Raw genomic sequence first — 21986 nt, forward strand, 5'->3', positions numbered from 1 at the left:
TTCTTTAGTGATATAAATAATAATCAAGTCATCATTTATACTCTGTTATCGTTCTTTAGCGTTATAAATAATATCCAAGTTATCACTTTGATATCGATCTTTAAGGATATAAATAATATTCAAGTTATCATTTATATTCTGTTATCGTTCTTTAGCGTTATAAATCATATTTAAGTTAATATTTTGTGACAATTTGGTCAATTTTCAACAGTGTTCATTAAAGTTCATAAAATGCAATATAATTTTATTTTATTATCGTTCGTTAGCGATATAAGTAATATTCAAGTTATCTTTTTTGTATTCTGTTATCAAACTTTAGCGATAGGCCTATATGTAATATTCAAGCTATCAATTATTGTATTCTGTTATCATTCTTTAGAGATATAAATGATTATTAGTAATTAATATTTAGGGGAAAAATTCGGTCCGGCGCCGGGGATCGAACCCGAGTTCTTGGTTCTACGTACCAAGCGCCCTGACCCGGGTTCGATCTCCGGCACCGGAGCGAATTTTTCTCCTTATATATTAATTGTCAATATTACAGATATTATTCTGTATGACAAATTAATAAATCCATACTATTCTCATAGCTAGCAGTGCATATGTCTGTACAGATTACTGTCCTCTTAACTGCGAAATCCCGGCCAAATATGTCACTCAGCTGAGTGCGCTCCAAGTATAATGGCAGTTGACATTGGACATATACGTCAACATATATGCCGTCCACACCTGTGGAGTAACGGTTAGCACGTCTGACCGCGAAACCAGGTGGCCCGGGTTCAATTCCCGGTCGGGGCAAGTTACCTGGTTGAGGTTTTTTCCGGCGTTTTCCCTCAACCCAATATGATCATATGCTGAGTAACTTTCGGTGCTGGACCCCGGACTCATTTCACCGGCATTATCACCTTCATCTCATTCAGACGCTAAATAACCTAAGCTGTTGATAAAGCGTCGTAAAATAACCTACTGAAATAAAAAATAAAAAACATATGCCTAACTTGGAGTCAGGCCATAAAGGGAAACATTAAAGGAGGTAGGTTCGATCCGATGCTGTGGATTGAATTCGGCGTAGCTCAGTGGTCAGAGCACTTGCTACGCAGAACCAAGGACCCGGGTTCGATCCCCGGCGCCGGAGCGAATTTTTCCCCTTAAATATTAATTGTAAATATTACAGATATTATTCTGTATGGCAAATTAATAAATCCATGATATAAATGATGCAGGGAGATGCACTATCATCTTTACTTTTTAACTTCGCTCTAGAAAATGCTATTAGGAAAGTTCAGGATAACACAGAGGGTTTGGAATTGAACGGGTTACATCAGTTTCTTGTCTATGCGGATGACATGAATATGTTAGGAGAAAATCCACAAACGATTAGGGAAAACGCGGAAATTCTACTTGAAGCAAGTAATGAGATAGGGTTGGAATTAAATCCCGAAACGACTGAGTATATGATTATGTCTCGTGATCAGAATATTGTACGAAATGGAACTATAAAAGTTGGAGATTTATCCTTCGAAGTGGTGGAATAATTCAGATATCTTGGAGCAACAGTAACAAATGTAAATGACATTCGGGAGGAAATTAAACGCAGAATAAATATGGGAAATGCCTGTTATTATTCGGTTGAGAAGCTTTTGTCATCTAGTCTGCTGTCAAAAAATCTGAAAGTTAGAATTTATAAAACAGTTATATTACTGGCTGTTCTGTATGGCTGTGAAACTTGGACTCTCACTTTGAAAGAGGAACAGAGATTGAGGGTTTTTGAGAATAAGGTTCTTAGGAAAATATTTGGGCTAAGAGGGATGAAGTTACAGGAGAATGGAGAAAGTTACACAACACAGAGCTGCACGCATTGTATCCTTCCCTTGATATAATTAGGAACATAAAATCCAGACGTTTGAGATGGGCAGGGCATGTTGCACGTATGGGCGAATCCAGAAATGCAATTAGAGTGTTAGTTGGGAGGCCAGAGGGGAAAAGACTTTTGGGGAGGCCGAGACGTAGATGGGAAGATAATATTAAAATGGATTTGAGGGAGGTGGGATGTGATGGTAGGGACTGGATTAATCTTGCTCAGGATGGGGACCAATGGCGGGCTTATGTGAGGGCGGCAATGAACCACCGGGTTCTTTAAAAGCCAGTAAGTAAGGAAGTAAGTATGATATAAATGATATTTAAGATATCATTTCATTTTCTTCTCTTTTGTTAGCGATATAGGCCTAAATAATATTCTAGTTATCATTTGTAATCTGTTATCGTTCTTCAGCGCTATAAATAACATTCAAGTTATCATTTGTATTCTGTTATCGTTCTTTACTTACTTACTTATGGCTTTCAAGGAACCCGGAGGTTTATTGCCGCCTTCACATAAGCCCGTCATCGGTCCCTATCCTGAGCAAGATCAATCCAGTCTCTATCATCATATCCAACCTCCCTCAAATCCATTTTAATATTAACTTCCCAAAGAACTTTTTCTGTCCGGCCTCCCAACTTTTTGGAATAATACTTTTATATTAATAATTTATAATTGTAATTATAATATTATAATATAATTATAATAATTATAATTATAATTTATAATTATAATTATAATTTTATAATAATAATTATACTAATAATGCTTTTCTGGATTCGGCATACACGCTAAATGCCCTCCCCATTCCAAACATCTGGATTTAATGTTCCTAATTATGTAGGTGTTGAATACAATGCGTGCAATTCTGCTTTGTGTAACTTTCTCCATTCTCCTGTAACTTCATCCCTCCTAACCCCAAACAATTGTATTGTATTGTATTGTATTTATTAACATTCCATGGCATTCATACATGCTTACAGCTAGAATATGGAACAAGTCAAAAAACTTAATACTATTATAAAATCTTAATTTATAGTCACAGTCTATATGAAATATATACAGACGAGATTTACAATATAGTCTACTAGTACAACACATAGTTTTAGTATCAATTTCATGAAGTGTTATTGAATGTCATGAATTCACCTACAGAATAGAAGGCGTGAGAAATTACATACCTCTTTAATTTGGCCCTAAATAATTTTATGTTTTGATTTTCATTTTTTATATCGATAGGGAGGCTATTAAAAAATTTTAATGCCATATAACGCATTCCTTTTTGATAGCACGATAGACTTGCCGATGGAGAATGAAAGTCATTTTTTTGACGTGTATTTATGCTATGAACTGTTGAATTAGTTACAAAGTTTTCACATACGAGGAAGACTATTAATGAAAATATATACTGACAAGCCATGGGCATTATTTGTAGTTTTTTGAAAATATTCCTACACGACTCCCTAGATTTCGCACCTACTATTATTCTAATTACTCTTTTTTGTAATAGAAATATATTGTTACTATCTGTGGAATTTCCCCAGAATATTATTCCAAAACTCATTACCGAGTGGAAGTATGCAAAGTATATTGTTTTTAAGGTATTGATATTTACTATCTTTTGCATAGATCTAATAGCAAAACAAGCTGAATTTAGTTTGGGGGTAATTTCTTTAATATGATTTTTCCAATTTAACACATTATCGATTTTTAAGCCAAGAACTTTGGTTGTTGTTGTTGTTTCTAATAGGGATCTATTGTTAATTATTGCCCTAGAAATTTCCGACGTTGAATTTGGACAAGATTTAAATTGAATTATGTTAGTTTTTTTACAATTTAATACTAATTTATTGACTGAGAACCAGTCACATATTTTGAAGAGAATTTCCTCTGTTGAAGATTGGAATGTGTTGGAGTTATTGGCTGTAATTACTATACTTGTGTCATCTGCAAATAATATGGGATGACCTACATCTTTTACAAGGGGGGCAAGATCATTTATAAACACTAGAAAAAGTAGAGGACCTAATATTGATCCTTGAGGAATTCCATTAATAATAGTTCCCCATGTCGATGTAGATTTCATAGTTGTATTGATTTAAACTTTCTATTTCCTATCTATGAGATATGAGTGAAACCATTGGTGTGCAACACCTTTAATTCCATAATAATCTAATTTATCTAGCAGCATTTTATGATTTATACAGTCAAATGCTTTGGATAAATCACAGAAAATCCCTCCAACTTAAAATTTTTTATTTACTGCCTCCAGAATTTTGTCAGTTAAACTAAATGTTGTATTTTCTGTGCCTTTATTTTTCCTAAATCCAAATTGTTCTGGGACTAAAATGTTGTATCTTTCTAGATGATGATATAATCTTTTATACATTACTTTTTCAAAGATTTTGGAGAAGACTGGTAGAAGTGATATGGGTCTGTAATTTTCTGGAGACGTTGTTTCTCCCTTTTTGAAGATAGGAATAACCACTGAATATTTTAATCTCTCGGGAAATATACCATTGAACATTGAATAGTTACATAAATAACTTAATGGCCCAGCTGTAATATGTGAACTCCCTTTTAATATTTTGCTTGTTATTTCATCATATCCTGAGGAGTTTTTTGACTTTAGATTTTTAATAATTGCAATTATTTCTTGTTTGTTTGTTGGAAATATTTGAATATTTGGGAATTTTGTAGGAAAATATTGTGTTAAAGAATCTAAACTGTTAGTAACATTATCTTGGGGGATGTTGAGGTTATCAGTTATTGTAAGAAAATATTTGTTAAATATGTTTGCAATTTCATTTGGGTCTGACGTTTTTGTATTGTTAGATATAAGGGTATAGTTTGTTACTTTACTTAAGAACCTTGTTCTCAAAAACCCTTAATCTCTGTTCCTCTCTCAAAGTAAGAGTCCAAGTTGACAACCATATAGAACAATCAGTAATATAACTGTTTTATAAATTGTAACTTTCAGACAGCAATCTAGATGACAAAAGCTTCTTAACAGAATAATAAAGGCATTTTCCATATTTATTCTGCGTTTAATTTCCTTCCGAATATCATTCATATTTGTTACTGTTGCTCCAAGATATTTGAATTTTTCCACATCTTCGAAGGATAAATTTTCAATTTTTATATTTCCATTTCGGACAATATTCTGGTCACGAGACATAATCATATACTTTGTCTTTTCGGGGTTTACTTCCAAACCTATCGCTTTACTTGCTTCAAGTAAAATTTCCGTGTTTTCCCTAATCGTTTGAGTATTTTCTCCTAACGTATCCATGCCATCCGCATAGAGAAGAAGCTGATGTAACCCGTTCAATTGCAAACCCTGTCTGTTATCCTGAACTTTCCTAATCGCATATTCTAGAGCGAAGTTAAAAAGTAAAGGTGTTAGTGCATCTCCTAGCTTTAGCACGCAGTGAATTGGAAAAGCATCCGACAGAAACTGGCCTATACGGACCCTGCTGTACGTTTCACTGAGATACATTTTAATTAATCGAACTAGTTTCTTCGGAATATCAACTTCTATAAGAATATTATATAAGTAATTGATTAACTAGCGGACTTACTCCTGTTAATTATGTAAGTTTGTGCGGCTTACAGCCGTTTCGGTGTTTCATCACACCATCCTCAGAGCCTACTAGATCTCGGCGTCATCTCGAACTTCTCTGCCTGTTATGTGGGTGCGTTTGATTGTTGAAAGGTGTTGAAAAGTGGAGTCAAATAGTGTGTGTGTACTGAAATTGATCTGTGTGTTGAGAATTTGATCGGGGTGTGTTTTAGTGTGTGTGTATATTTCGTATTGTTCTAGTGTGTTGAGTTTTTGGTTCTTGGGTTGTATGTGAAGGATTTCCATACCCGCATTTATGTTATTATATGTGTGGTTAGCATCGGTTATGTGATCGGAGTACTGTATGTAGATGTATTGTGTCCTCTGGTTAGTGCTTTAATGTGTTCTTTGTAGCGTGTTTGGAATGATCTGCCTGTCTGTCCTATGTAGAACTTGTCGCAACTATTACATGTGAGTTTGTATACACCTATGTGGTCGTATTTATTTGTTTGTGTTTTTTGTGTGTTGAGATGTCTTTGTAATGTGTTTTCTGTTCTGTATGCTATGTTGTATTTCTGCTTTCTGAATGAAGATGCGATCTTATGTGTGCTTTTATTTTCGTATGTTAGTGTGATATATTTCTTGTGTTCTTGTGTTTGTGTTGTGTTTTGCGTGTTTTTGTGTTTGTTAAGTTTTTGTTTTGTTTTTCTTATGATGTTGTCCATTATGTTTGGATTGTAACCGTTTTCTTGTGCTATGTATTTGATTGTGTTCACTTCTTCATTGTAGTGTTGTTGACTCATGGGTATGTTGAGTAATCTGTGTACCATTGTCCTGAATGCAGCATGTTTGTGTTATATGAGGTGGTTAGTTGTGTTGTGTATGTGTTTGGTGGTGGTGGTGGTTGGTTTTCTGTATATTTTGAAGGTGTGTTTGTTGTCAATTTTTGTTATGGTGATTTCTAGGAAATTTATGGAGTTGTTGTTTTCAAGTTCTAGTGTGTATTGAAGTTTTGGGTGTAATTTGTTTATGTATTGGTATAGTTTGTGTATTTGTCTTTTGTTTCCTTTGTATAGTATGAGTATGTCGTCTACGTATCTGTGTCAGTATATTATGTTGTCTGCATATTTGTTGTGTTCATTGTTGAGTATGTAAGTTTGTTCTATGTTGTGTAAAGATATATCTGCTAGTATGCTGGATATGGGTGATCCCATTGGCAATCCTTCTGTTTGGGCGTAGTATTTGTTGTTGTGTGTGAAATAGTTTTGCTTTGTTATTATTGTTATTTTACACACAACAACAAACGAGGACAGTACAGAATTATTTTATTATTTTATGTTATGATCTGAAATCTATTTCGAGTTCTTGAACCTTGAGACATTAACTAAACACTATTTCAGAAATAAAAATGAACTTGATTTTAGTTTAAATTTGTAACATGTGTCATTTTTGCAAAAGTCGATTAAATTGCTTATGACAGTGAGAAACTCAAATCTAGCTGACAAATGTTTAGTGAAATTAAAGACTGATCGTTAATGTTAATGAATGTATAACAAAATTTATGCATATTACTAGGTATTGTAAAACAACGTAACACACTTAGAGTACCAAGTGTATAATCTGAAACGTTCTCAGATGTAAAATATTCAGGAGTGAAATTTGCTCAATTAAATTTGGAATGACGGAAATAAAACTAGAGTTACAAAATGAAAATGGATGTTATTTTATTGTTAATAAGCACTTAACTTTCAAATGTCTGTTTATAAACACAGAATTCGTAAAGCTGCCATTAATTAATAACATTTGGAAAAAATTGAAGGACAAATGAATGAAAACAACATATGAAAATCCGAAGCAACAAATATATCAGATAATATTGTATGAAGTGCAACAACCCTCAATAAAATATTAAGATGGATCGGATATATTCTGTGTCACAAAGGCTTACTACAATAAACACTACCAGGATTTCTAGACGGCAAAGCAACCTCTGGGTAAAACGAGGCTTTGTTGAATGTAGCAAGTATTACGGGATCTTCAACAAGTCAGAGTAAATAAAGATATGGCACTGATAGGTCAACATGGAAGACTTTGTGTGCTAGGCCAAGCAACTTCTTGGTTTTACTTCGTTAAGGCTGTAATTGTAATTACTTATCTAATGCATAATGTAATCGTGCAATATTACGTATAAAACAGCAATAATTACCGAGTTCGTAGTCTTTTCTGAGCTTCCTCCCAAACACAGGAATGATTGGATATAATCTGAGTGTCTCCTTGATCGCCATCCCGAGATACTTCATGCTCTGCAATTCGTTGAATGTCGCCGAACGTTGTGAATCTCCAAACATCATCTTCTGCTCCTCCATTATTTTTTCCTGTAATTTGATTATGGAACATTTAATTTCTGAAAGGACAGTGTTGTGTAGTTACATTATGTGATAAATGCTTTGAGAAGTGTGAAAAATTTGACAGAAAAAAATATATATATATTTGAAAAAAAAAATTAATACGTGCTCACTAAGTTTGTTGTATCTAGTCACACTTACTCTCATAAGAAGTTTCCACTAAATTGAATGATGTTAACCCATGTCGAGTTTATATTGATACTCAAAGTATAATATTCGATTACTGTTGGCTGACATATGTGAAAATACAGTGCACTTATTTTACGAAGAAACTAGCTGGACCCCAGCATAACTTTCTAGCGTGTCGTGCTTGCACCGTCGGAGAGTGTGTTCCGTTACTACAGGCTAATCAAGACAGAATAAAATAAGTCCACAACCGGTAATTTAAATTATTATTAAAAATACATGTATACGTATTTAATAGTTACAATTCATTTCCGATACTGTCGAAAATGATCTCCTTCCGCAGTAAGACATGTCTCACATTGTTTAAACAAATTAATTGTCACTTTCTGTAATTCCGTTTTGTTAGGAGACTGTATTGCACGTGTTATTACGATCTTCTGTTCTTCTGTACTACGTGGATTATTTCGGTAAACTTTGCCCTTTTCCTTTCCCAAAAATAATAATGACAGTAAGTTAGGTCAGGTGATCTAGGGGGCTATAAACCTGTACTAAATATAAATTTACTGTTCAAACGTACATTTCATTTTTTTAAATCCATTACTATGCACCAGTGATGTCAACTGATGCCCATAGGAGCAAGCGCGCGCTTTAGAACCCAGGAGAGTCTAAGCGCTTTACAGCGGAAAGGAAAGAGACAAACGCAATAGGTAGTATATGCCGCTTGGTCGAGCTATATATAGGGTTGGCCAGCACTGATTCAGTGGATAAAGGGAATAAAACTTATTAAAACTGTATTCATGTTAATTTTTAGATTTGTCTGAGATATATAAGTGCATTATAATAATGTAAGTTTTAATTTTAATGTTCATTTTTCACGATTTTGCCTTTTTATTCAAAAGGAATATGTTCTCAACTATTTTACAGAAAAGTGAAATTTTCAGACATGTTTGTTTAATAGCCTTACAGATACTAAAACAATGTTTTCGTAAATCTAATATATTGTAAATACATATTACTGAAGATAGTGTATTAAAAGTTTGAAAATATTCGCATGGAAAATGTTTGTAAGGAAATGAATTAACAAAGCAAATACTGTTACATCACAAACAAAAGATATGTGCCTATGAGTTGGTAAAACATCAGCTCTATAGCCTCAGCAGATTTTGAGATAATTTAATATTCTGATGACAGAAAGTTGCGCGCAAATATCACCTAAAAGGATAATGCGATAAGAGTTTTATTATGTAATATTAGTTACAGTTAAAACATATACCTGGACAAGTTTGCTTTGTACTATAATATTGTTTTGATTACTTTTATAAGGCTAAAAATACCATCAATATCAATTTCAACTTATCATGTCATATTCAGTGTCTTTCTTTGGGATAACACTTTCTTTATGAATGATGTGTTTAATTCACTTAGTACAGTATAGTTTTAGTTATTATGAAATTTGTGTGAATATCCCTTCTTTACTCTTTATTATGTTATTAACGTTTAAAACACAACTGCAATATTAGGCTAAAAAATAGGTGTTAGTACTTTTGTTTTACAGACAATATAGAAAATAACAAACAGAAAGAAGCCATATAAAAATAACGGCATAAAATTTCACATTCCGGTTGAAGTTTGTGCACCACTATAGTCTTAATCCAACAGGGTGCTTATTCCTCCTAGCATACCTAGCGCTTAATGCCCGCGGACGATGCCAAGGTCAGAAAAATGCGCTTGCTTTGACATCATGCTATACACAAAAAACAGCCACACATACATTCCGGTACTATTCTCAGAAGCAACTAACTGCATAGATGTTTTGTAGAATAGGCTTCCCGCGCTGTGGTCGGGAGAGCAGGAAGTCCGCCGGTGACGGAATGATGCAAAGTTTCCTCGCAAAATGAGAGCGTTGTGTTTGCATTACAATTAATTCGGTCAAATTTGAATAATAATATAATGTTACAAATTATTAAGAATGTATTATTTATAAAGATGTCTAGCTGCACGGGTTAGTCGTCGACTTTTTAATTTTATTTTAGTAGTTATTTTACGACGCTTTACCAACATCTTAGGTTATTTAGCGCCTGAATGAGATGAAGGTGATAATGCCGGTGAAATGAGTCCGGGGTTCAGCACTGAAAGTTATCCAGCATTTGCTCATATTGGGTTGAGGAAAAACCCTATATAAGACCTCAACCAGGTAACTTGCCCCGACCTGTAATCGAACCCGGACCACCTGATTTCTCGGCCACACGCGCTAACCGTTACTCCACAGGTGTGGACGTTAGTCGTCGAAGATCTTCGACACTGTGCAACACAAACTGTTTCTGTTGCTCACCAACATTCAATAGTCCGTTAAAGTCCTGCATTACATTTACTCGTACCTGGCTCTATTAGGGACGGAGGCAGGATGGCCCATCTGTCAGCGTCGAATTCTTGAATGTTACCCGGGCCACCTGTCGGACTTGGAGAATCATCATATATACAGAGTGTTTCAAAAATATGGGGCATAATTTCAGGTATGTATTTCCCACATGTATACAATCAAAATAGTTCATTACAACATGTGTCCGGAAATGCTTTATTTCCGAGTCATGGCCTTCACAACATTGAAATTCACCGGAGCGATTTTCTTTCCGCAGGACGTTGCCGTCAAAGGAGACATTAAGACGCCACTCTCACAGTTCATTCCGAGGCGAAGGTTACATTCAGTGTTGTGTAGGCGTTAGACTGTGCGACATGTGTTCAAATCAAGAGCTGGCAGAGATACACTTCATGTACCGTAAGGTGGTACCAGGAGAGGTACCCACAGCGACAATGTCTAGATCAGATCGGAAGACATTTGTACGTCTCCATTACCGTCTGTGCGAGTATGGAAAATTTAACTCTCCTGGTTTGGGAAGGGGACGACCAAGATCTACAACTCCAGAATTACAGGAGGAGATTCTGGAGGCTGTGAATATGACTCCTCCTATCAGCACACGAAGGGTAGCATTGCAAGTCAAAGTTCCTCATACGACTGTCTGGAGACTGTTGAAAGAGTATCAATTGTATCCTTATCATTTGCAACGTGTACAGGCCCTATCACCAGCAGATTACCCTGCACCAGTTAGGTTCTGTCAGTGGTTCTTGCAGCAGTGTGGTGTAAATCCGAACTTTCCTGTCTTAGTATTATTTACAGATGAAGCACAGTTCACACGAGATGGTATAACAAATTTCCACAATCAGCATGTATGAAAACCCACGTGCAACTGTTCCATCTCATCACCAGGTGCGGTTTCTCCCTCAACATGTGGGCTGGTATCATTAGTGATCGATTAGTTGGACCCCATGTACTTGTAAACAAACTTACGGGGCAGGCGTACACAAACTTCCTGGAAATCACATACCTCATGTTTTAGAAGACACTCCACTGATCAATCGTCAACACATTCACTTCTTGCATGATGGCGCTCCTGCACACTTCAGTCGTACGGCTCGCCGGTACTTGGATCGAAGGTTTCCTGATCGATGAATAGGTAAAGGTGGCCCAATTGCTTGGTCTCCACGCTCACCTGATCTGAACCCTCTCGATTTCTACTTGTGGGGCCATTTAAAATCATTGGTTTATTCGTCTCCGGTGCCTGATTTGGAATCCCTTCGGAATCGAATTGTGGCATGTTCTGAGGACATACGCAATACTCCTGGAGTTTGGGATCGTGTTCGCAGATCAATGAGACATCGATGTGAGGTCTGTATTCAAGTAGGAGGTGGACATTTTGAACATCTTCTGTAATGACAACGACCTGCGAAAGAAAAACGTTCCGGTGAATTTCAATGTTGTGAAGGCCATAACTCGGAAATGAAGCATTTCCGGACACATGTTGTAATGAACTATTTTGATTGTCTACACGTGGGAAATACATACCTGAAATTATGCCCCGTATTTTAAAACACCCTGTATAGGGAGCACAATGGGCCAAACGTGCATAAGTATACGAAGCCGTCTGTGTCCAACCCTCGTCAAGCCAGCCATCCTGGAGCCAACAGCTTGTTCAGCTGCGTCTTTCACTATTTGTTTAGCATTTAAGAACGAAGGTGTTTGTGACTTTGTAGAAGATTCTTCCAGAAAATCTTATTCATTTCACACGAGAGAACAAACCTATACGTTTCTCTGTTACAAGATATGCATACTTATCCCTAAAATTTAATTTAATTATAAAAACTTCCCCCATTAGAGGGCTGCTACATGGAAAAGTGACATAACCAACTTGAAAATTTATAATAAAATAACAAAGGTCTAATATAAAATTTCAACAATTTTAGCTCTAATTTGGAGTATAAAAGAATTTACAAAAGTATCAGAAATGAAGAGTATGATTTTATTTTGCGCAAAAATATTACAATTTATAATGACTGCCAAAGAAAGTATTTCTTAATATCGAAATAGACAACTTACACGCAGCAATCGTAATATCTATGAGATGTCACTGGTGTAGTTCTTGTGAAGTGCAAAACTGCACCAAATATTTGGGAATAGTTCCTCGTGCCCCAACCATTACGCCAACAACGTTTATACTGCCTAGTTTGTATTTAGTTTCGCAATACGCGACAGAAGGCTCATATTTGATCTTCTTCTTCTCCTCCTCCTCGAAGTCCACATCCTTTGGCTATCCTTCGTGAGACTGAACGCGAAGAATAGGATCCAAAATTAATGCATGTTTCTCAGATTGTCTGAACGCGATGATATCGACGCGTCTGCTACTGCTGTCAGTGGCCAAACCTGAGACATTCTCATAAACAGTGTAGCCACAATTCCGCAGAGTTTGAGTTTTTATGTCCGGAATGATATATGATGTAAGAGAGTTAAAAAAAAAAAGATCCGTATACGATTTTTAGGGACATCTCGACACGCTAAAGAAAAATGTTAATTTTAGGACCAATTTATGCAATTTTAATTCTAATTTTTTTCCCTTATATGTGAATGTTTCCCGTATATTTCTCATATCTGGTGCCAATGTGATCATTTTGTATCTCTGTGTTTAAAACAATACAAATCGATGCCGAAGTGTCAACTTCTCCCATAAAATAGGAAAGATTTCGAAATACAGAGCGATTTATATAGAACTAACACATTTCTTTCATTATTTCAAAACGAATAATGTTAGCCACAATTTGTAATACCTCAAAGTAATGTAGAGTTATCTTTGGGAGATTACTAACCTCTATAGCAAATGTTGAAAATTCTTTCTATATTCGACTGGAAATTCACTTAATGACCAGTTTTAACGTCAAATTAAGCAGGAGTTTTGAGTCCCTGTATCGAGATGCGCAGATGTTTATTGTTATCAAAATTATTATTCTTTCAGAGATCCAATTCGTTTACCAGTCCCAGTATTGTGTTTCTTTGGGGGGATTACGAACATCAAATTCTCTTTGGTATGCCCTTTGAAGAGCTGTAATTGAATTCGTAATCCAAAATTGCTTCACAAAGAAGAGCCGTTGATTTAACGCAGTGGTCCCCAACTCAGAGCACTGTGTCGCCATCAAGCCATGCCCGCTCGCCCGTTCTGCACGGGAAAGTCGTAACAGGGCAAGTAAGGGTACGTACACGTTGGAGCGACGATAAACGATAAAAGAAGCAGCGATGCTGTATCAGAGAGAATTGAAGCATGTATTGTCATTGAGGTGTGCATATTGGAGTAACGATAAAAGCGAAGATACACGATAAAATCGACGAAAATGAAAAGTTCCATTTTCTTCGCTCTTGTCGTTCATATGATCTCTGATTAAGATAATATTAATCTGTATAATTACCGGTGGTTATCAATATATCCGAATATTAATAAATTTATTATTATTTAGGCGTATTAAATTAATTATTGTAGATATTGGCAAATTGATCAGTTGTGTATTTATTCGTCATATGTTATGTGATCACAAGAACCAATCACAACACAACGAATTTATACTATCTTTGGGATAAGAAACGAGTTTAATTTTGTACATATTTTAGTTATATTAACCTTGAACTTAGCAGCTGATATTTCCTATATATCTTATTTCATTAAGTGGATGCATAGAAAATCTTCTACTGATAAATCAAAATGTCCTCTTCTCGCGTCCTCGTTGCTCCGATATGAACACTTGATTCTTTGATAATACCAAAGCGTCACTAGCTCATTTCTTTTATCGTTTATCGTTGCTCCAACATGTACGTACCCTAAGAGGTTCAGCGGCGGGACCACAATATGAATTTACTACATAGGTTTATGATTGTTTTCTGATGATAAAAGATACGGGCTGAATAGAAATAACTAAATAAACTATCTTAATCAATTTGAAAAAAAAAACATTGTAGCCTATTTTCAACAAAGTTAGAAGTTAATAAATTTATAATTACTTTTAGAAAAGTAATACACGTTTCCTGATAATTATTCGGGCAATGATGACAATTACTGTAAATGTGTAAACTGCTTCTGTTAGGGAAAATGTTGAACAAAACACATAAAAACCCTAGGAATAGTAATGCAGAAATTAACTCCATTCAGTCCACTCAACACTGGCATTAGCACTGGTTTTTCCGGATTTGTTTAATTCTCTTTTCCCTCAGCAATTTCTCAACGTTTGTAACCATTGTTTGTATAGTGCATAATATGACAGCAAACTTTAAGTTGTGGTTCGGTACTTGGTTTCCATGACATGGCTTGTTTATCTTCATCATAGGAAAAATTACTGTTCGCACAGATATGTGAATCCGAAAATGCATGTCTGTACAATCGGGGAAATCTAACACATCGAAAGTTCACATAAAAGTCAGATAGCTTCTTTTGTTTTGATATTTATCCTCTAATTCACTATCGTAAAGTAAATCAATAATCGAAAATCCAATTGAAAATTTCCTAGTCTTTGAATCTCGAATCAAATTCCTGGCGCAGATCGCATGATGTGTGAATATATTCTTCGAAATCCAAAGTCTTAAGACACCAAAGTCTTAATACTAACAATACCATCCCATCGCACCTCCTCATACTCATCCTCTTTCACAATAGCCCTGCCAAAACTCTGGAATTCGTTACCTGCTAGCATCAGGGACTGTCGAAATAAAATTCAATTCAAACGCAAACTTACTAGGCACTTGATCAGTAATTGAGACTCGTTCAGACATGGTTTCTTGTAAATAGTTCTCTTAATCAATCACAAAATATTTCAATATCCGGTAATTTCATCACTATAGAATTTTGTTATTGTAGGTTTAATTTGTAATTTAGTAAATACAAAAATATTCTTTGTTCTTAACTTCTATGATAAAATGTCTAGCTTTCATTAATCAGGTATTCTTGTCGCACTTTAATTTTTATTGTAATTGTAATTGTAAATTTAATATTAATTGTAATCTTATTGTTCATGTTATAGTTGTAATCCCCTGGTAGAGGGGCAGAGAAGGCCTGACGGCCTTATCTCTACCAGGTTAAATAAACTACTGCTGCTGCTGCTGCTGCTGCTGCTACTACTACTACTACTGCTACTAGTATGCCTATATTGTTGTTAATTTTGAAAAATGTGCTGTAACTTATCCTTTTAGTTAAGCTAACGTTCCACAATTAGAGATGATTTCATATTAAGCGCCTTCACTCTGTCATATAACTGTGTAATAATCTTGTTGTTATCTTGTAGAAAATAATTTAAAGCATTCAGATAATTCCATTAAGAAGGCAAGTTCACAAATCCATGTTTTCATTTTTCATTTATGATACAGAACATCCATCAACGATGATGTTTCCTCCCTCAGTTCGAAGAACCTATCCAATAATTTTCCACGACTTAGTCACCACACTTTACTATAATATGACAGATCGCCATACTCGCTATTGCATTAGTCAAAAAATACTTAAATTGACGATGAGGAGACTTTTCAACACACACAAAAGTTAGCATGCTAGAGGCTGTACTCCAAGAAGGATGTAAGCAAAGTTGAACAGCGGTCATACATAAAAATTGCAGTTCTTCTTGGCAAGAATGCTCGTCAGTATCATTGTGAGCTACGAGAATCATTGGATGATAGTGCGTTGGAACATATTCCCTACGCGTCTGATCGCAGTTCATGCGTCTTTAATCTCATTCCGCAATTGAAGAAACCGCTGCGTGGGAAGCGGTTTGCAAACAAGGAGGACAGCATAACAACGTTTCGACGAGAGATGGTACACATAGACGAATCGCACACAGTTGATGGTATTCAACCCCTGCATCATCGTTGGCAAAGGTGTGTAGAAGTCTTGGGGGATTATTTTGAAGTGTGTTAGCTGTGAGTAATGTGCTTTGTATCCTTTTGTGCGTAATAAAACAATGATTTATATTTACGCATTTTTCAATTTCTCCTACCCATTGCCTCCTTTACCCAGACCCAATTTGGTACCAGCATTGCGAAGCACATTCCAGTGGCTTTCAAACGTATATAGTGAATTTATATTTCTGCAGCTTTATTGGCTGATATAATATAGTTGCCATGACTTATGAAATGAACGTGTGTGTGTGTGTGTGTGTGTGTGTGCGCGCGTATATTATATGCATTTATGTACAGTACATTTAAACAACAGTACCAAATTTCATCACGTTTCAGCCAATGCTTCCATAAGATATTAATTTTAATTTATTTTAACGATATTAAATTATGTGTAATTAAATTCAAAACATCCCTGACGGCTGCAGGATTGTTATTACGTTTTAAAATTTTCTGTGAAGGATATACATATTATGATTAAAGACTGCGCATAGATTTTTAAATTAAGCATTGATCAATAATTTATGAAATTTTAAATGTATTTGACTAATAAGACAACTATTACCATATAGGTAAATCATCATTTTAGCTTGATAATTTTTTATTTAAAAAGTTTAAAAAATGTTTATTATTATTATTATTATTAGTATTATTATTATTATTATTATTACAAATAAGAACCATAAGAATCATAATAACACATAACCAAGAACATAAACGTGTCATGCAATTAGAGGGATCCAATTAATCCCTTCTCTTTTATTTTGTTTTACTTACCTGCACTTCCGGATGTTTAGCTAGTATTGCACACATAAATGCCATTGTGCTAGCGACAGTCTCGGTTCCCTATAATGCAAGAGAATTACATGATTAATTTTGGCATAGTGTTGCCTTTGAAGAGGAAGGATTAAAAAAAATGAAGTTTATTTCTTAAGGAAAATGCCTGTATTTTGAGAATCAAATAAGATACTCGTACTTCTCAAAATTCACTTTTTAATTAATAATAAACTACCGGTACATACAAATATAAAAATGAAATTGTTAAGATAATAATTAATGCACAGTTAGAAATTTATTTTTTCATGATCGAATGACAAATGTTATATAATTTAAATTCTGTATAATCATGGTAATAATCTAAAAATTTTTAAACAGAAATGAATGGTGAATAATATAGGCCTATGTGAACATTCACACAATTTTTATAATCATTTTAATAGTGTGTTGGAAAGATAAAAGGAACTGTTTTTATTGCATTAACTTATAGAATTATATATTATGATGTACCGAAGTACATACGATATTTCCGTGCAGATATTCTGCTTCATCATTTGATAAAAGATGAGTGGAACGGAGAAAAGTTCTCTCCGGCAACGGGATTTGAACCCGGGTTTTAAGCTATACGTGCTGACGCTTTATCCACTAAGCCACACCGAATTCCCATCCCGATGTCGGATCGAATCCTCTCAGTTTAAGTTTCACCTCTTGGGTTCCTTCTAGTGGCCTACCCTCATGCACTGCGTCATAGATGTATGACAGTGGGACAATGTCCATACATGTGCAGAGGTGCACTCGTTATAAGTGACTAAGTGGCCGGGATCCGACGGAATAAGCGCCGTCTTAAATCACAAAGTGATTATTTTTCGCATATCATATATTATTATGATGTACCGAAGTACTTGTGACATTTCCGTGCAGATATTCTGCTTCATCATATGATGTTTGTTTAGAGGTATGTAATAATTTTCTGGTATACTGGTTGAGTGGAAGAGAAGGGCGTAGAGCCTTAAATCCACCAGTAAGAATAAAATATATAGTTTCATTAGTCGTTACATTACAATAAATCCTTATAACCAGGTTAAATAAATAAATAAATAAGTAAATAAATAAATAAGCAAGTAAATAAGTAAGTAAGTAAATAAATAAGTAAGCAAATAAATAAGTAAATAAATAAATAATCATGGGGACATACAAGTTCTCATTATACAGGGTGAACCATAAGTAATGTTAATTTCATGGAGTTATTCTTTGAGAAATTTCAAATAAAAGTTTAGTGCAATTTTGCTCGTTTTCGCTTCCTTTTCGTGATAACAATTGCTTCATATGAATCATTTCATAGTGTATTTTGGGAAAGCATTGACTTAATCCCAATTTGCTCAGTCAGTTTAAGAGGTCAGTGTATTGTGACAATGAATGACTGAAATAATTTTATTTTTGTCTTTTAAATGTGCAGAAATTTAATCTGAACAAATGTAATTTTTCGTTCTGAAAATAAATTTCTGTGCATTTAAAGGAGAAAACAGAAATTATTTCAATCATTTATTAGCATAATACACTGCTCTCGTAAATTGACTGAACATATTGAGAATTAAATCAATGGCTTTCCCAAGAAAACGCTATGAAATGTTTCATATAAAACAATTTTTATCTTGAAAAGAAAGCAAGAACACCCAAAATTTGACTAAACCTTTCTTGGTCGAAATATCTCAAAGAATAACCCGTTTCAATTAATTGCATTACTTATGGTTCACCATGTATGTCTTATGTTATGCTTCATAGGCCTATATATGTTTTCACTACAGTTTACGTGTTTTGTAAAATTATTATTTTTTTTTTTCAAGTTATTAATGATATTCCCACTAATTTCACTTAAGTTCCATTAGAAGGACATCTACTAGTTAAACCGTTCAATGTGTTCTCATACTTAAAGGTAAACATTCTTTTCGCTACTAAACACAAAAGTCATCTCCCCAATCATAATAGAAAATTTCACTATTGATGTAGATCTTAATAAATTATGCTCAAATTCTCAATGCATTTGCGGTATTACGACAGTTCGTCCCATTCTACGAATTGACGCTATTTGGAACATAGAAAAGACAAGTGAAACTGTTCTTAAAACCAAAAATAATGCATACGTCAAGAATTCTGGTTGTTCCGTTTCAGATGTGGTTGGATTTGTGAAGTAGACTGAAGTTCAGTGCTCTTCGTCGTTTAATTTTACCTGTGCTCTACTACGACTTATGAGACACTAATCATGAAGAAGAAACTGTCCATCAGTATCAGTAAATTGATTACTGGAGATGTATTGTACTACATCTAAATAGAAACACTTAATATAGAGTAAGAATCTTTTAGAACTATTGGTTCATAAGTCCGCAGCTTAGTGGCGCGACCCCATCGCAACTATCGGCATCTCTTTCCATGAATTCACGGAGCCGCAACACTTTGCCGGCATTCCCGTCCGTAAAGTTACTGCAATTATTCCGCCTACTTTTTCTCGCTAAAACAATCAATTTGAATACAAATCAAACCAACAAAGATAAGATAGGGTAAAATCGGATGAATCGGGTCAGTAACCGAATCGGGTCATTTTTAGAAATTTCCTCCTTATCGCCAAATAACAAGTAAATAAGGAAGTTCTGCCATTATCGTCGACCATGAGAACGTCATCTACAAGTTGAAAACAGCAAGGCATCGGAAGTCGTGTTCGTTGTTGTGTTATTATTAGTTGAAGATTGTGCTTTTTGAGATAAGGCATGCAAATATTTTACTTTTTAAAATACTATTGAAATGATTTTCAAATAAGTGATGTAATTCGTTTTGTAATTTATTGCGCATTTGTAACTTAATACATGCATGTGTTTGAAGTAAGGTTATGGCATTGCCAGCGCTCTATTGTCCTCTTGTATTAGAACCAACCCTCTAAAATGAAATGTTGCGTTTCGGGCGAATAGGGTCACTAAAAACGGTGAAACGGGTCAAAATTTTCTGTACTTATTTTTTTTCATTTTAATTTATGGATCGTGTTATGGTTACAGATGGGGAAGTATAAAAGAAAAACGACTACTTTGTGGATAGAGGACGATATGAAGAAAGCGATTAAAGCTTTCCGGGTGGGTAGAAGCCAGCGCCATGCAGAGGAATTATTTGGAGTTCCTCATTCCTGCCATCAGAGAAGACTCCAAAGTGGGAAAGATCTTTCAGAAAAATTGAAGGTTGGGCAAACTGTATTTAATAAAGACCAGGAACAAGAATTTGTTTCTAGAATATTAAGACTCTCTACCTGTTGTTTCCCATTGGACTCAAACGATGTGCGTAGAGCTGCATATGAATCCAATAAAGTAAAGCACAACATCTCTGAAGCAAAGCAAATGGCTGGTAAAACATAGCTAATAAATTTCATGGAAGGAAAGCCATATATTTCTTTGAGAAAAGCGGAAGGACTTTCTTCAGCTCGTTGCAGTGATCTTAATAAAGAAGACGTGATGGAGTATTCTTCATTGTTGAGGAAACCAATGAAGAATTTGACTTGATGGACAAACCGCAGATGATTTAGAATGCGGATGAATCTGGTTTCCCGTTAAATAACAAACCAAGAAGGAAGGTATTCGCCGAGAAAGGAAGCAGAACGGTATATGTCCAGACGTGTGTAGAAAAGTGAGAGCTTGTCACCATCTTAGCTTGCGCTAATGTCATAGGAAACTTCATTCCTCCTATGGTCATTTTTAGAGGTAAGAAGCATCTACCTGAATTCGGAGATGGTTTGCCGACTGGGTCTCTAGCAACAATGATAGAAACAGGGTGGATTAACGAGGAAAAGTTCCTGATGTGAACCAGAGTTCTGCAAAAGGAAACACCAACGAGAGAATCCAGAATTAACCACATCATCGTCATCACCACGTGAGTAATCAGAATCCAGCGAAGAAGATAATAATACATCATGTGGACTATGCAAGATCAAATACAGTGATGCTTTATCTGTTCGTCATGGTGACTGGATTCAGTGCGAAGGAAAAGAAAGGGAATGGTACCACGAGAAATGTGTTGGGGCAGAGGTAAGTAAAAAATTCATTTGTGGACGATGCTTTGTTCTTAAGTGATATATGTAATTTTCAACTGATCTTATTCAACGACTACTTTGACCCGATTCACCCAATTGGAGAAAAGCGAATAGGGTTATGCAGAGCTTTACTAAAATGCAGTTTAAAAGACTCTAAATAGTATTTGTGCAATCTTAATTAGTGATATGTTCAAGTTAAAGTGCATAGTTTGTAACTGCGTACAAGAAACAACGTTGGTATGAACATGTGTTTCATAATTAAGAGATTTCTCTTTTCTGACCCGATTCATCCGACTTTACCCTAAGTCGTAACAGAAAAAGTGAATAATTTAAATAATCTACAAATTTGGTTGCATATTTATTTCCTTGTCCTCGTTTTAAAGACTAAATATGTTAGCAAAACAACTTGCCTCAGAATAGAGTGACCCAGAGTATCTAAAAATATCAGTAGTAGTAACGTAATACATTCTGCGTAATTAGTTGTTCAATATGTATACATGGAGGATTGTGATCAAGTGTTTTTTCTCTAGAATGAGTAATACCATCAGATGCCCGTTTCATTTCAGTTCTGAGCAAATCCTATAAGAATTAAGAATGGAAGTGCGACTTTCTGACTACAGAGGGGGCAGTTGAATGTATATCCTACTGTAGACTGTTCGGTCAAGGTCCATTATATGTATAACCACGAGTAAGTGTTAGACGTGAAATGAGTGAATGGCCTATAGATGGCATTTCGATCCACAGGTACCGTAGAAATGACAAAAAAAGATCATAACGGTCATCGGGTAACAAACTACCTCCCAAAAGGAGGTTATATCCAGTTCTTCTCTATATGAACGAGGGACATCATAAAACTCTCTCCATTAATATTGCTACGAAGAGCACAGCTTGAAGAGACGGGACTAAGCGCCCACCGTCAGCACTAGGAAGTTGCCTGA

The 21986-nt window shown here is 35.2% G+C and overlaps 1 protein-coding gene across 2 annotated transcripts in view; it reads right to left on the reverse strand.

Annotated features, from left to right (window-relative positions):
* The window catches only part of LOC138711804 (cytochrome P450 4C1-like), a 174705-nt gene that overhangs the window by 20905 nt on the left and 131814 nt on the right, over nucleotides 1–21986 (reverse strand). For both annotated transcript variants that reach the window (XM_069843048.1, XM_069843047.1), the window contains 2 exons: nucleotides 16983–17051; nucleotides 7627–7795 (listed from right to left, as the gene is read on the reverse strand). In XM_069843048.1, coding sequence (XP_069699149.1) covers nucleotides 7627–7795; nucleotides 16983–17051 — 238 coding nt within the window. The remainder of the gene's footprint in view (nucleotides 1–7626; nucleotides 7796–16982; nucleotides 17052–21986) is intronic.

This window comes from Periplaneta americana, chromosome 13 (assembly GCF_040183065.1).
Source record: "Periplaneta americana isolate PAMFEO1 chromosome 13, P.americana_PAMFEO1_priV1, whole genome shotgun sequence".
In the NCBI taxonomy this organism is placed as follows: Eukaryota; Metazoa; Arthropoda; class Insecta; order Blattodea; family Blattidae; genus Periplaneta; species Periplaneta americana.